Source organism: Hemibagrus wyckioides, linkage group LG13 (assembly GCF_019097595.1).
Source record: "Hemibagrus wyckioides isolate EC202008001 linkage group LG13, SWU_Hwy_1.0, whole genome shotgun sequence".
NCBI lineage: Eukaryota > Metazoa > Chordata > Actinopteri > Siluriformes > Bagridae > Hemibagrus > Hemibagrus wyckioides.
In genome coordinates, this window is record NC_080722.1 from 6,098,488 (window position 1) to 6,112,708 (window position 14,221).

The following is a 14,221-nucleotide window of genomic DNA, read 5'->3' on the forward strand; positions in this document are numbered from 1 at the left end:
CCATTGTTTTTTACTAACCAATGACCAAAAATATCTTCTGTTCTTTTCTATTCTGATGAAACTCTCTTCTCATCTGATAAAAAAATAATAATAAAATTTAATTAAGAGTCTGTATAGTCCTTCTTCTTGCAGAACCTTTTCATGTTCAAACAATTCACTGAATATGCAAATCAGCAAATCAGTGATGTCATCTGGTAATGTTTTGAGCACAAATTTCCCTGACTATGAAGTCGTAAGTGGGTGTGTCAAACCTAGCATGTGTTTTTGATTGCACGGCACCTCCTCAAACACGTGTCCACTGAAACATCTGTTTATCTGACGATGTTTGAGAACATCTTCTCTTCGTGTTTAGTTCACACTGAGGAAATGACAAGACACTCACAGGGCGTAAACAGCTTTTAATAGAAAGAATGAAGTCCTTAATAACAAACTCGTACATTTTGTTTAAGTATGTGTTGCTAATAAACTAGCTAGTTTTTATGGTATGAGGAACCAATAAAATATTAGCATGAAGTATGTTAATACTTCTAGTACAACTTCTAATGATCAAGCTGAGGGTCCAGTTATTTTGCTATTTGGGCTTTTGTTTCTAACATCAGGACAACACATGAGGATTAGCACCAATTTTATTCTCCATCTCTTTGATATCCATCCACTTGGATATTGGACATACTCGTATTCAGCTCTTTGGACGTGAAGTGCTAAAATAAGTTTAAACTTTGACTTCTACAACTGAAAAATTGATAGATGATAAAATTGAATGCTGGATTGAAAGATGGCTATTGATTGGTGATGGTGACTTCAGTTAATGTGCCTAACCAGAAATATTTATCATTTATATGTAAAATCATTTTAAACTTAAAACAAATATATTAAATTAAAGTCACAAATTGGAGTATTTCACTAAAGGAGTACTTTAAGAAAGTGTTTATTACAGTCATTTCATTTCATTAGCCATTAGCTAATGAAGGATTTCCCATAATAAACTGAAAATCTTGGTTAAAGAAAACTGAAGCTGTTTTAACCTGACAAGAAGCCAGGACTCTAAGTATATCCCACAAGGCGTGGGGTGCTGGGAAAGCTCTTCCTCATACTCATGCATTTCTCTTGATCCAGGAAGAGTGAGTTAGCCTTGATGGAGAGGTCATGCTCCAGAGCCACTTTGGTCTTCACCAGGTTCTGCAAAGTGTTTTCGGCCTCCATCAGTCGTTCCCTCAGACTATGAATTGTATCCTCGATCTCCCTCACTTCAGTCACCAACCTGAGAAAGATGATGGGGAAAGAAGTGAAAATATTCTATGCTACAATAATTTCCAGGCAAGTATACAGATTTTTTGCAAATAGTAAAACATATAATGTCAGATTTGTTCCTTGCATATCTCTGATTTTTTGATAGGTTCTTCAACATTGCACCTGTGAAATGGGTTGTCTCTGCAGAGTTCCACATTAGGTCTGCGGGTTCTTTCCTCCAGACGGGTCTGAGCCACTTTGAGAGGGTTCTCCTTATCACGAATCGCCCTTTTCAAGGTGTCAATGAGCATTTCAGTCTGGTAGATCTCCTGGAGGGTCTGAGGAAAAGAGAGGAGATGTTGTGGAGATGTGGACTGTTTAAAGATAACATTCAATCCTGCTGTTCTTGATCTAGTGACTAGAAGGTTGCAAAGTTTGGAAATCCCTAAATGTAGGTAAAAATTATTAAAGTTATATATAAGTTGTGGTATTTCATCGGTGTGGTATTTGGTCTTCACATGGTGCTATGAATTTGTTCTCTCTAGGTTAGTGATTAACAGCTGGTCAGGGGCTAGAAATATTGACAGTAATGCTACCAATCCATGTTTGTTTCATCCTGTCCACCATGTTATCTCTTCACAATAAAATACCTTTAGTATGAAAGAGTCTGTGCATGATACCAGGCAATGGACTGACCTGCTTGTTTTGGCATTTTCATGTTCAGTCATGTTCTTGTGGATATTTTTGAAGTGCTGTTGATATAGATGGGAATTTATTTGAAACCAAAAGGACAAATATCTACGTGGACAGAAATATTTGATGGACACGTTCTTCATACAGGTTGCATATTGTGCGCATTAGTCTCAGAAAGCAGACACTCCATGGTTCTACCTCATGCGGGTCACGTTAGACATCCAACTTATCCACTCCACTGAGCACACTGACACACTGTAGGTGATGGTGCTTTATTAGCTACCTTAAGCCTCTGATAAGAGCTAGAGCTGTCAATAAATTTACTGTGACCTTCAGTTACCCTGCTACACAATAGTGCACAGTGTTTAATGGTTTTTCTTTACTGAGCTTATCCCAGACACATGGTGCAATCAGTCCAGACACACCAATTTCTCTATTTAGCCTAAAACACAATTTGGTCCATTTAAATGCCGGGCTGTGTAAAATAATTTTGGCTGGTTCATACTGATACAGTCATGAAATGTGGTTGCTGAGGAATTTTGAGAATTGAGAAACCTGCAAAGAGGAATAAGTGCATGTATAGGACATAGGGTTGTAGTCTGTAAATCATCATAATCTCAAGATAAGATATGGAAGGAATTCCCTTGTTACGGCTATGTTAGCACCACTTAAAACAGCTGCACATAAAATATGTCAACACTGCGTCTGGTTTTTATTATCGTCGTTTAAACTGATCCTGGATGATTAAAGATTTGCTTCTGAAAACGAATAACAATATCACAAATCATAGAGCAGAGTTAACCACAGGCTGTTGTATGAATCCTTCAAAGGAATGCTTTAGTACTAACACATGCAAACATCACTGATTTCAAAAAAGACCACAAAAGATTGTGATTGTCGTCTGGCAACTTCTCCATGCTTTAGGGTCTTTTATCATGCCCGTGTTTACACGAGGTCCGAGATGTGAGCGATGTGTCGTGGCCCTCACCTTAGCCAAGTGAGCCTGCAGGCTGTTCTTGGTATCCGCCATTTCAGAGATGCGGTTGGTGAAGGCTACGTTAACATTATTGAACTGGTTCCACATCTCGTTGGAGGTGGTGTTAAGCAGCACCTCGGTCTCATCACGGAGCTTGTGTGACGCTGCACGTTCACTCTGAGAGTGCAGGATGTTGTCGTCGGTGAACTTTGACCATGTGTCAGGCAAGCTCAGACTGCTCTCATATTAAAAAAATAAGCAATAATAATAATAATAATAATAATAATAATAAGCAACAAAAAGAACAACAACAACAACGATAATAATAATAATAATAATAATAATAATAATAATAATAATAATAATAATAATAATAATAATAAATACATTAATTAATTAATAACTTAGCACCAAAGCAAAAGAGCATTATTTTATTCCATTAAATAAAAAAGTAGCTAAATAGTTGAGATCTAGAACCATATGGACATCTAGATTATGTCTGCCATGATGAATATTGTGTATTTTTTCCTCAAAGTGGCAATGTTCTTAGGAAAATATTGAAAAATGTTGTTTCTTTTGGTGTTTGGACCACTTTGAAAACAGTGGATGTATCTTGCAAATTTTAGCTACCTTTCTAACATTTATCTAATATTATTATTGCCTACTGAGAATTTTAACCCATATTAATTTACATTGGTGATTGATTAAACAAATTTGCAGGCATATTGTGTGTTTTCAGTATATTATGGGTTCAGTCAGCAGCAGTCAGCATTCTACACAATGTTCAGTCCTGAAGTCATTTCTGTTTCTACATTCAACATCCAAATGATATTAAACATTGATTTTAAAGCAGTTACTCAATTCAGGCAACATTATTATATTATACCTGCATATTACTTGCAGATTGAACTTCGAACTTATATCCAGTTCTTCTGTGTTTCTACACACATCTGAGTTGTTCTTGCTCCTAGCACTTTTCTTCATCTTTACTTTATATTACTTTTGAGGAGAGATGTTTTGCATCTCTGATTTAAAACACTATTGCGAGATGCATTTTTTTTTTCTCGCACTGGCCCTATCTTTATGCAGTGTAAACCTGAACATACAAATTCTTGGCAGATAGCCACAACTACTGCTAAAATATGGTGTATGTCAGTTCTATCTTATCTTATTTTGTTTTATTTTATCTTATCTTATATTAGAACAGCAGCTCTGGGAGAATTTCTGCCTGAATGTCAAATCACTAAGTTTATATTAACGTACTCATTCCAGTACATTATTATTTCTATAGGGAATTTGTACACTCTAATAAAAGGGTTCTTCTTTCTTTCTTTCTTTCTTTCTTTCTTTCTTTCTTTCTTTCTTTCTTTCTTTCTTTCTTTCTTTCTTTCCTACTGAGGTGATATTTAGTGATTTTTTTAAATGTATTATTTTACTTTTAAGTGAGTTCTTGTTCTATAACAGATCAAGTGTTTCTACTGATTTTTTTGTAATTTTCAATTAAGATCAAAAGTGAAAACTAGAGAATAGCTTAAAAGATAGTCCTTGGGATAAGTGATCATCCTGTCCTGGATGAATGTGTGTGTGGTGTTCAAATATAGACCTCTCCATGAGGATGATCTCTCTGAGAAACTCACGAAGGGTCAAGGCGCTCGATGCCTCTGTAGTAGCTGATGCCGTCCGAGGTGTTGCGCAGCTGATGACATCGGTCGTCTATACGCTGAGCTGTGACTTTATCGTTTAAATCTCTCTCCAGTTCATGCTGCACTGATCGGTTTGATCTAAAAAAGTAGAAGCACACACACACACACACACACACACAAAATTCCCTATTTGTTATTTCTTCAATGTTTGAGTTTTTCAGAGCCAAAAATTCTTGCTGAAAAATTGAAACTCACGCCAGCTGTGCAATGACTTTGTCCAAGTTCCTCCTCATTCTCTCCTGACATGACTTTATCACCTCCACTTCCTGAATGAGAGAAGAATATAAAGCAAAGCAATTTACAGGAAGATCTATCTTAATTCAATCCAAGCAAATTTTTAACTTCTAAAACATATTTATATACATATTTATAATCATATTTATATTTCTTAGAAATATTACAAAATTAAATTAAAATTGAATTATTATTATTATTATTATTATTATTATTATTATTATTATTATTATTATTATAAATAAACTTTACAAACATAAAATCATTAAATGCAGCTGACAGTGCTTCCAAACAAAAACTAAATTAAAATCAAAAATAGTAAGAATCAACAAAAAAGTAAAAGTGCAAATTGTTGATAATTATATAAATAATAAAATACATAATAGAAAATAACGAGAAAAAACCCCAAAATATATTCATTATTATTTTATATATTTATTATTATATTTATAAGTTAACTTAAAATGATGTGCCTTCAAATGCTTTTTAAAAATAATAAATAATTTGTCAAATTTCTATAGGTTAAAGGTTTTAGATGTTTGGAGCATAATGACTGAAATCTGTTTACATGACTGTTTACGGTGTACATTACAATATATCATAAACTCAACGCTAAAATTGGCATCAGACTACAAAATGAAACATGTTATGATAAACAGTCAGAAGATAAGAAGGTGTGAAATCATTTATTACTTTAGAAACAACTAAGATGACAGTTAGAGACCTTAGCGATTAGCTAAAGCGATTAGCATTATTGTCCAAAGACTGGGTATTAATTCTACTACCATCATTATCATCTTTAAGTTTAAAAGATAAAAAGGAGCACTGCACCTTGATCAGGTCTTTTTCCACGTCATCGTGTACCAGGTCAATGGACATCCTCTTCTCTCGATGAAACAAGCATTCCTGGGACACCTTCAAAAAAAGAAAAAAAGTTCACCGCTCCACCATTAAGTCAAATCAAGAAGCTTTTATCGTCATTTCAACCATATATAGCTGACGCAGTACATAGTGAAATGAAACAGGACCCTGGTGCTACATAAAACAACACAGAGCTAAGGACTAAAAGTTACCTAGCCATGTAAAGTGTACAGTGTGCAGCTAGTGCAAACAGTGCAAGACAAGGACAGCACAGACAGACAATACAAACACAGTACAGGACAGATATACAGTATAAAAATAGCACAGACCAGTACACAGTCTATATTGTGCAAAGAAAGGGATGCTTGTAATGATGCATATGTACACAAAATATGTATCGTTACAGTACAGTGCTATAAACTATGGTAGCTTAGTGGGTACGGCAATGGTTTTCTGATTGGAAGTTTGTGAATTCAAATCCCTGGTCTACCAATCTGCTGTTGGTGGGCCCCTGAGCAAGGCCCTTAATGCTCAGTTGTATAAAATGGGATAAAAATGTAAGTCCCTCTGGATTAAGGCATCTGCTAAATGATAGAAATGTAAATACTAATGAATATAAAGAAGCATTTATTATTAAAGGTGCTTATTTTTCAGCAGGACTTTGTGTTGTGGAAGTTGTGATGTTTAACTTCGGGTCTAGACCTGTAATGATCTTTGGGGGTCAAATTTTACAGTGTTCCTTATTAAAAGTGCTATATAAATAAAATGAAATTGAACTGATTTGAATTAAATTATTATTGCACAAGAGTGAAAGGATTTTTCCTATATTTCTAAATCTTCATTTATTATTTGTTACCTAATGTATGAGACTATTTTTGATAATTATAAAATAAACTGTTTAAATAACTGAAAACTGAATGCTTTTATACTGCTTCATTAAAAAAATAGTGCTTTTAGAGTGTCAGAATTTAAGCTGTGGTAATGAACGGTATTGGAAATTTCAAGGTGTGGAGACATGTACACCAAAATGCTTATGGTGAGGTTGAGCTATTTGCTTACATGTAACAGAATATAGAAAACAACCATGTACACACACACACACACACACATACACACACAAAGCTTAAAGAAAATGATCAAAATGGGGGGGGGGGTCAAAGGAAATAGAATAAGAGTACGGTAAACAAAATATTATATTCAATGCACCTCATTTGACCAACCAAGGCAGAAGTTATTTTCACTCAGATCTACACTAATGTATATATTTAGTAACATAACAGCAAGTGAAGCATGGAGACAAATTGCAGAAAAACGCCCAGTGAAGCCCAGTGTAGATAAGTAGAGAAAGAGAGACCGGAAAAAATGGTGTACATAAGAGAAAGTGTCACACCTCACTTTACTTTAGCATCTATTGAGCAAGCAGCGATACAGAGAGTAAGCCAAGGGAAATCAACTGTGCTGCAAGATATATAGGAAGTAGCTAGTTATTCAATTTAATTAAATTTATTTGTATAGCGCTTTTAACAATGGACATTGTCTCAAAGCAGCTTTATATAGTAAATAGAAACATAGAATAAAAATGATGAAGTTTAAAATTAAGCTACTATTTGTCTCTAACATTTATCCCGATTGCACAAGCATGAGGCGATGGTTGCAAGGGAAAACTCCCTGAGATGATGTGAGGAAGAAACCATCAGAGGAACCAGGCTCAGAAGGGAATCCAACCTCAGTTGGATGACACTGTACAGAAAATAATGTAAATGTAAGTAATTTCCCTCAACAGTTTATAGTCATGTGCAATTGTGCAACTAAGAGCTCCTGAGGAACTAATAGGTCACCTATTTCAACAAGTATTCAACTGTTGATGTCTGAAGAATCCTCCTACTCCTTGGGTATCTGTTCCCTACAGAGGCTATAAGAAAGTAAGCTGATCCCTCAACACTACCCCGGGCTTTCTAATCTTCACCCAGATCACTGTGACATGAAGAGGATAAAGAATGCCCTCATAGGCTTTCCCTGTGTCATCTAGTTTCATGTTTACCTAGTAACAGCTTCCTGGTAACTTTTATTTCCAAGCACATAATGAGTGAGTTACTAGTTAATAAAGGCTACATACAATACAGGTACATTTTCAGGGCAAAATTATTCATTGTTGCATATCCATTGCTGTGCACAAGATGAGATCTCCCTCTCACAATGGCTTTGATAAAGAGTAGTCCTACATGTTCCCATATTACAGCTTTGTGTCAATTATGAATGTTTTAGAAGTCTCTCTATTATGGTTGCTGACCTGGTTGTCTTGTGGTGTGTATTATTTGCTATTTAATTTTACCCTCACCATTAGCAGAGAGGGGCCAGAATATGATATGTGCTAAACTCCACCCAAATTGGTTGAATATAGTGCAATTCCTTGTCTACACTCAAGGATTCTGCACCATCCATCCTACACAGGGTTGCAAAGAACTTAGATTCTATCCCAGGGGTCTCAGGGCACAAGGCAGGTGACACCTTGGAGGAGGTGTCAAGCTATTGCAGGGCACGATAAAGCACACACCCATTCAATTTAGAGATGTCAATCAGCCTACAACACATCTTTATATTGGAGCAGAAAACCATAATACTCAGAGAAAACCTAGCAAAGTTCAGGGAAAACATGCAAACAAGGCAGAGGCAGGATTTGAATCCCCAAACCCCAAATGTGGTGAGGGAAGCATTATAAACACTAATCCAGCTATGCAAACCAAACCAAATTCCTGCATAGTCTATAGTGGAATTGACGAGATTGTTATTCAGAAAAAAACACAAAGAGTACACCTGTAGTGGCCCCTCGGTCTCAGCCAGCGCTCTCTCCAGTCTGCGTTTCACCTCCATCAGCGCCGCTATCTCTGTCACCATGTTGTCAATTTCATGGCCCAGCTCAGACCTCCAGAAGCTGATATCATTGAGTCTCTCCCCCAGGATCCTGCTGGTGTTCTCCTGAGTCCTGCGGGTGCACTGTTCCCGGTCCTGGATCATCCGGATCGTGTCCTTCCTCAGCCTCTCTGCACTCTTCCTAGAAGATTCTGAATCTCGGTAGTTGCTCTGGTTGGATTTGTACCAGTCATCTGGTGTATAGCGTGTCGTTAGTGCAGTCCTGTTAGATGGGTAGAACATAGTCTTGGCCCGAACCAGGTCCAGGTTTTCTCTTTGTGTTATGGGGATGATGGAAGGAATAGCACTCCCACTCCTGAAGTACATGTTAGTCCTCCAGTTGGAGTTCTGGTTGGTTCTGTAGCTGGATGCTGTTGTAGAGATGGCTGGCAAGAAGTTACTGCTCTTGGGCCGTGTATATGTGGCCAATTGTGTTGAACCAATCAACTCCATGTTTGTCCGGCAAAAATGAATCTAGTTTAAATATGAAATGAGGCAATATATTTAAATAACAATTGTGATGACAAGTCAGTTTTTACTGTTGGTTGGAAAATGTAATAAATCTATGACGTTCCTTTAATAATAAAACTGAATAACTCTGAAGAATAACTGAAGAAAATGTCCCAATTGCTAATATAGAGATCACCTGGAAATATTCAAGTCCCCACTAAACATGGAACTGCCTGGTGTGTGTTTTTTCTATATTAAAACACATAGTCAAGCATGCACATTTTTCTACAGTGCAATTCATTCAAAAAGCTTCAAAAAGTCACAAATTGTATCAGAAATTATAAAAACCTCACCAGTCACAATCTTGCAGTGTCTTCAGCGTAACCCAGATCCCACTGTGACTGTGCACTGTTACACAACGTGGAACAACTGACTGGATCTGACAGACAGGACTGCTGTAATGCATTATTAATACACAGGTGAGCTTTTGGTTGCCGCTCACAGCTCAATGACTGAAGACTGAATAAACCTGATTATTCACCGAGCCGCCACACAGGCGGTTGTCACTGGAGATACCATGGTGAATAAACTCGTGCTGTTTGAAAATCATTGTTTCAGTAGTAAATGTATACCTATACCTATAGTGTATTAACTGGTGGAGTGATCAATTGTGTCCAGTTGGATTTAAATTCAACACTGGGGAGTTTTGATAAGAAAGACCTCCAGTCATAAAAGGACATTTTGTTACAGCAATTTAGAGAAAATCAATTGAATATAATACTCTAAATATGTTCTACGGAAGCTTGTTTTTCTAGCCTGGTCTTTTAGCGTATGTGCAATCAGCATAGATAAGAAGTGTTACATTTCCTGACACTGAGAAAGAAATGGAAGAAAACTTTGCTTATAATGGAGGGCTTGCTGAAATCCATTAAAAAGAAAAATGTTTCCATGAATTCTTTCATTGAAAATGTTTAGAAATAAAGCTCTAAACTGATAATTTGTCCTTTCAAAGATACTTACGTGACACCAAATTAACTACGTGGCTCTGATTCCTGGTACTATTTGTCTCTAATGATGGGACTTTAGATAAAACTACATTCTAAGTGGAACTTCTCCATTGTTAGTATTATGTTGTCTCTTCTAGACGTTCATTATTGATAAGGTTTCAGTTAATAGGCTCTCTGTTACTGTTTACTCCTAGAAAATTCCTCCGTTACATTTGTCTCAAAGCCACATCAGTCTATTCTTCGTCGAAGATGTCATTTATTTGAAACTTCAGCTCAGATTCAGATCAATAAGACATATATGCTTTAAAACAGTTGGCTTGATTGTTGCTTGTGTTTGAAGCTCTTCTATTTCTGTTATACCTTAAGTACACTAGGGTAAAATGGCTATGAGTTAATTCATGACAAACAGGATAAGAACATGGATGTTTTTTTGTTTTTTTTTTGACTGACATGATTATATCTGTGATTTCTACACTTACACTACAGCATTGGTGAATAGATGTTATGTTGAAATTGTGATGTCCCTTAAATATGCACAGATATTCCATTCCCCACCCTATATATACAATTTCCTTTAATTCATACATGCAAACATTAAGCGATATAAGTGAGCTCATAAAGCTGGACTCATTTATTATAATTATTTATTATATTTATTATTAGCATTTATTATTTTATAATATATATATTTATTATTTATTTAAAAAAACATAAATAATAAAGAATATTTTCAGTGGGTCAGCGAGTTCGTTTTTTTTTTTTTTTTGCAGTGCTGACACAGGAGATCTGCATAAAAACTCTCTCCAACCCTCCCAGTGGACATGGCTGCATGAGTCTCTTTAAGATAGCATCCATCCGCAACTAAAGAATTAACCATCCCATAATCCAGTCACGCCAAATTAGCCAGCCATGAAAGCGAAAGAAAGCTGAAGCAACAGGTTGTCTGCAGTTACAGTGTGTTTACCCTGCTCTCACACTAACTGACTGCTTTCACACACAGCACGGAGGACAACACCCTCACAGGAAGCTAGTCATAAATGATCTCACGCCTATTTGTGAATATTACATTCATCCATAATTAATAGTTGGAATTGTGAAGAACAGATTTTTTGGTTACATAACTAAATTCCCACCACCAGCTTCCCAGTTTCTTGGATAAATATTTTAATTTCCCCAAATTTAATTTATTAAAAGCAATAATCTAAGCATGTGAAAATCTTCACATGAGCCTGGCATCATGTTTCCAGCGGTCTTGAAGATAAATAGTACACTCCTAGACTAACACCCTCGCTAAAATGTACTGTCTCAAACCAGATGTGGACATCAAGGAGGTATTTTTATTGGACACAAGATGCTCGCAAAGATTTTTAACTCGAATGTGTGACGGTTCACAGCTGCATGTATTTATATTATCCATACTGTTTTATCTGGAAAGCAGGAGCTTGGACAAACGGCACTCACACACCCCTAAGGAATGTGTGGAGAGAAATGCCGGATTTGAGAATATCCTGTTTCTTATATATACTGGAACACTTTTAGCTAAATGTATTTTCTCCTACTCATGAGTGACACTAACTTTTCCAATACACCAGATTTTCTTTGTTTATCTGCTTTCAAAGTTCAATTTAACATCTATAGAACAAGTTAGCTCTTTTTGAAGGTTTTGTCTTGAAAAACTGATGAATTGTGGAGACTCCTTCCACAAATGTTACATAAACGTCTCCTTACAGAAAACTGGATCATATTGTTGAGTAAACTTATATTAGTCTTTGTAAAAGAACAACACATTTTTGTCAATTTATTGATAGCTTTTGATTATATGCCACTTCCTGGAACTGGTCTCAGAGCTGCTTTCATGTTCCGACCAATCAGAATCAAGAATTACACATTTTTGTGGTATAAGATGTATTAATTTTTTCTCATAAGTCCATTTTGACCAAGTTAAAACTATAAATGTAATATAATGCTCTTTATAGTGAGTTTATTCTTGAATTTGAAACCAAAACATAAGAATATGCCTAAATTTGCATATTCAACTGCCAGAATAAACAAGAATTAAAATCTTAATTCTAAATATTCAGCTTCAGTGAAAAAATTACTGAACTAGTACATTGTTTTTCTGCAACCTTACTGTAGCATCAATTCAAAAAATTCATACTAAATTGAATTCCTAAAGAAAATATTTTGTCTTTCAGATGATGCATACTTTCTAAAGATATTAATGAAAAGAAACTGCTTTTGAATCTGATAGAAATCTCCTGTAATAATCTCTACACCAATGCTTTGCCTAACAAACACTTTGGTATCGTCTGGACATCTTTTGGATTCTCTTGGTTGTAATATTCGGCCGCCTCGTATCCCAACCCCCTCACATTCTTCATGACATTTCTCTCCTGCCAGATGTCATATGCTGCCTTCTTCAAGTCAGGTCAGAAGACTGAGCGGGTCGTGACAAAACCTCTTTTCAAGCTTTTTTGCTGATTTGGCCTCATGTTTTTTTTATTATTGTCTTTATTTTTAAATAGATATGCTGTATATTATTCTAATGTCTTTTCAAAGACAATGGTAGATGCAAAAGTTAGCTCATGGCTGTTCAACTGTGAGGCTTAAGCTACTAAGGTCACATTTGAGGCATAAAAATATGAGTCTATAAAGATATATTTAGAAAGACTAAGGGCTGTGAACTTTGAGAGGAAGCGTTAAAATAATGGGATATGTGGATGGACAGAGTTAAAGGAACATATCGAATATAGGTTACATAAAATATACATATTTTCACACCAAAATATGATTTCATTTCTTTTAATGCTACATTTAATGTAAACAAGTTTCTAGTAACTAGAATAAATCATGGAGTGTGATCAATTCACATAGTATTAAAATCTTCCAGTTACATTAAAAAATTTAATGAAGATGTTGGCAATGACTGCAAAGAAAAATACAGTTTTAATGTATACTGATTACAGCATGTGTGTCATGATAGTGAAGCGGTAATGTTGCTACCTCAGAGTGCTAGCTATCTTGATCTGATAGACGTCAGGTGCAGGCAGCATTGTCTCAATGGTTAAGGCTCTGGGTTACTTATACAAAGGTAATCATGCCACTTCTGGGTCCTTAAGATGTCACTTCTGGGCCCTTAAGCAAGGCCCTTAACCCTCTCTGGGGTCCAGGCTTGCAGTATCATGGCTGATCCTGTGATCAGACCCCAACTTCCTAACAAGCTAAGAAGGAAAGAATTTTTACTGTGCTATAATGTACATGTGACAGATAAAGGCTTATTCTTCTATATTAGTTTAATTGAAAAATATATCACCAAATCATGTTGGATTTAAGTAAAAAGTGTTGATGTAACTCGATGCGATTTAATGAATCATTAAATTCATTTTAAATATTTTTTGTCTCAGTATTAACCTGTTAGGGTCCAAAAAACCCTTGAATTTAAATTCCTAAAAGCAGCGACTGAAGAAGCTCACTAAACATGGTCTAATTGATCGCTGGCTTCTCCGTCAAGTGTTTTACATTTACTTCAGCTGATACTTCTTAATACATTCCAGCAGACATATAGCACTAGCTAGCACTATTACAGGGTCAGGCGATGACGGAGCAGTATTTGTTGCCATGGCTACTGTATTCTGTGTGTTCCGTGTGCTGTTGATAATCATGTCTCTAGTGGAGGGAAATCTGAGCTGTGAATCTGTGAGTCGGGTGGGTCACCTCTCTTCAGAGCTTCAACTGAGTTCCACAGGGCTTATCAATCATTCATCTCAACAGGAAGAGAGCACACAAAGCAATTTAACACACCACAATCAGACACGGGTCCTGTTACAGTCAACACATCTACTTGTTTTTCACACTGATCACAAACAGGGGCTGGACTGTGAGAGATTTGGGCCGGTGTGTCGCAGTCCGGGACAGACTGATGACACGGTTTTGGCTTATGCAAATGAGCATTTTCAGCCACAGAGACACTGTGCTCAGACAGCTAGAGGCCAAATAAAGACTCAAGGGCATGGCTGTTGCTGAAGTTTACCTGGTTGGATCACTTGCTGCATTTTAACTCACATTAGATTCCATATTATTCTACAGCATGGTACTGAATGTCGGCTATATTTTATAAATAAAATGCACCAATGGAGGCTGACACATTTACAATTTCG

The 14,221-nt window shown here is 36.2% G+C and overlaps 1 protein-coding gene across 1 annotated transcript; it reads right to left on the bottom strand.

Annotated features, from left to right (window-relative positions):
- Positions 1 to 390: 390 nt before the first annotated feature.
- On the bottom strand, positions 391 to 9,549 carry tekt3 (tektin 3). The gene is made up of 8 exons (XM_058405772.1): positions 9,411 to 9,549; positions 8,512 to 9,081; positions 5,668 to 5,751; positions 4,798 to 4,868; positions 4,537 to 4,680; positions 2,912 to 3,134; positions 1,414 to 1,568; positions 391 to 1,261 (listed from the first exon to the last, which is right to left on the bottom strand). The coding sequence occupies exons 2-8, from the start codon at positions 9,058 to 9,060 to the stop codon at positions 1,045 to 1,047; spliced, it is 1,443 nt and encodes a 480-aa protein (XP_058261755.1). The 5' UTR covers positions 9,061 to 9,081; positions 9,411 to 9,549; the 3' UTR covers positions 391 to 1,044.
- Positions 9,550 to 14,221: the final 4,672 nt, after the last annotated feature.

What these genes read in the sequence shown, in the direction of transcription:
- tekt3 (XM_058405772.1), bottom strand. Translation starts at nt 9,060, where the DNA reads ATGGAGTTGATTGGTTCAACACAATTGGCCACATATACACGGCCCAAG. An exon ending in TGGAAAAAGACCTGATCAAG is followed by an intron (nt 4,869 to 5,667) that starts GTGCAGTGCTCC and finishes TCTCTCATTCAG; the next exon opens with GAAGTGGAGGTGATAAAGTC. An exon ending in TGCAGGCTCACTTGGCTAAG is followed by an intron (nt 1,569 to 2,911) that starts GTGAGGGCCACG and finishes TCTTTTCCTCAG; the next exon opens with ACCCTCCAGGAGATCTACCA.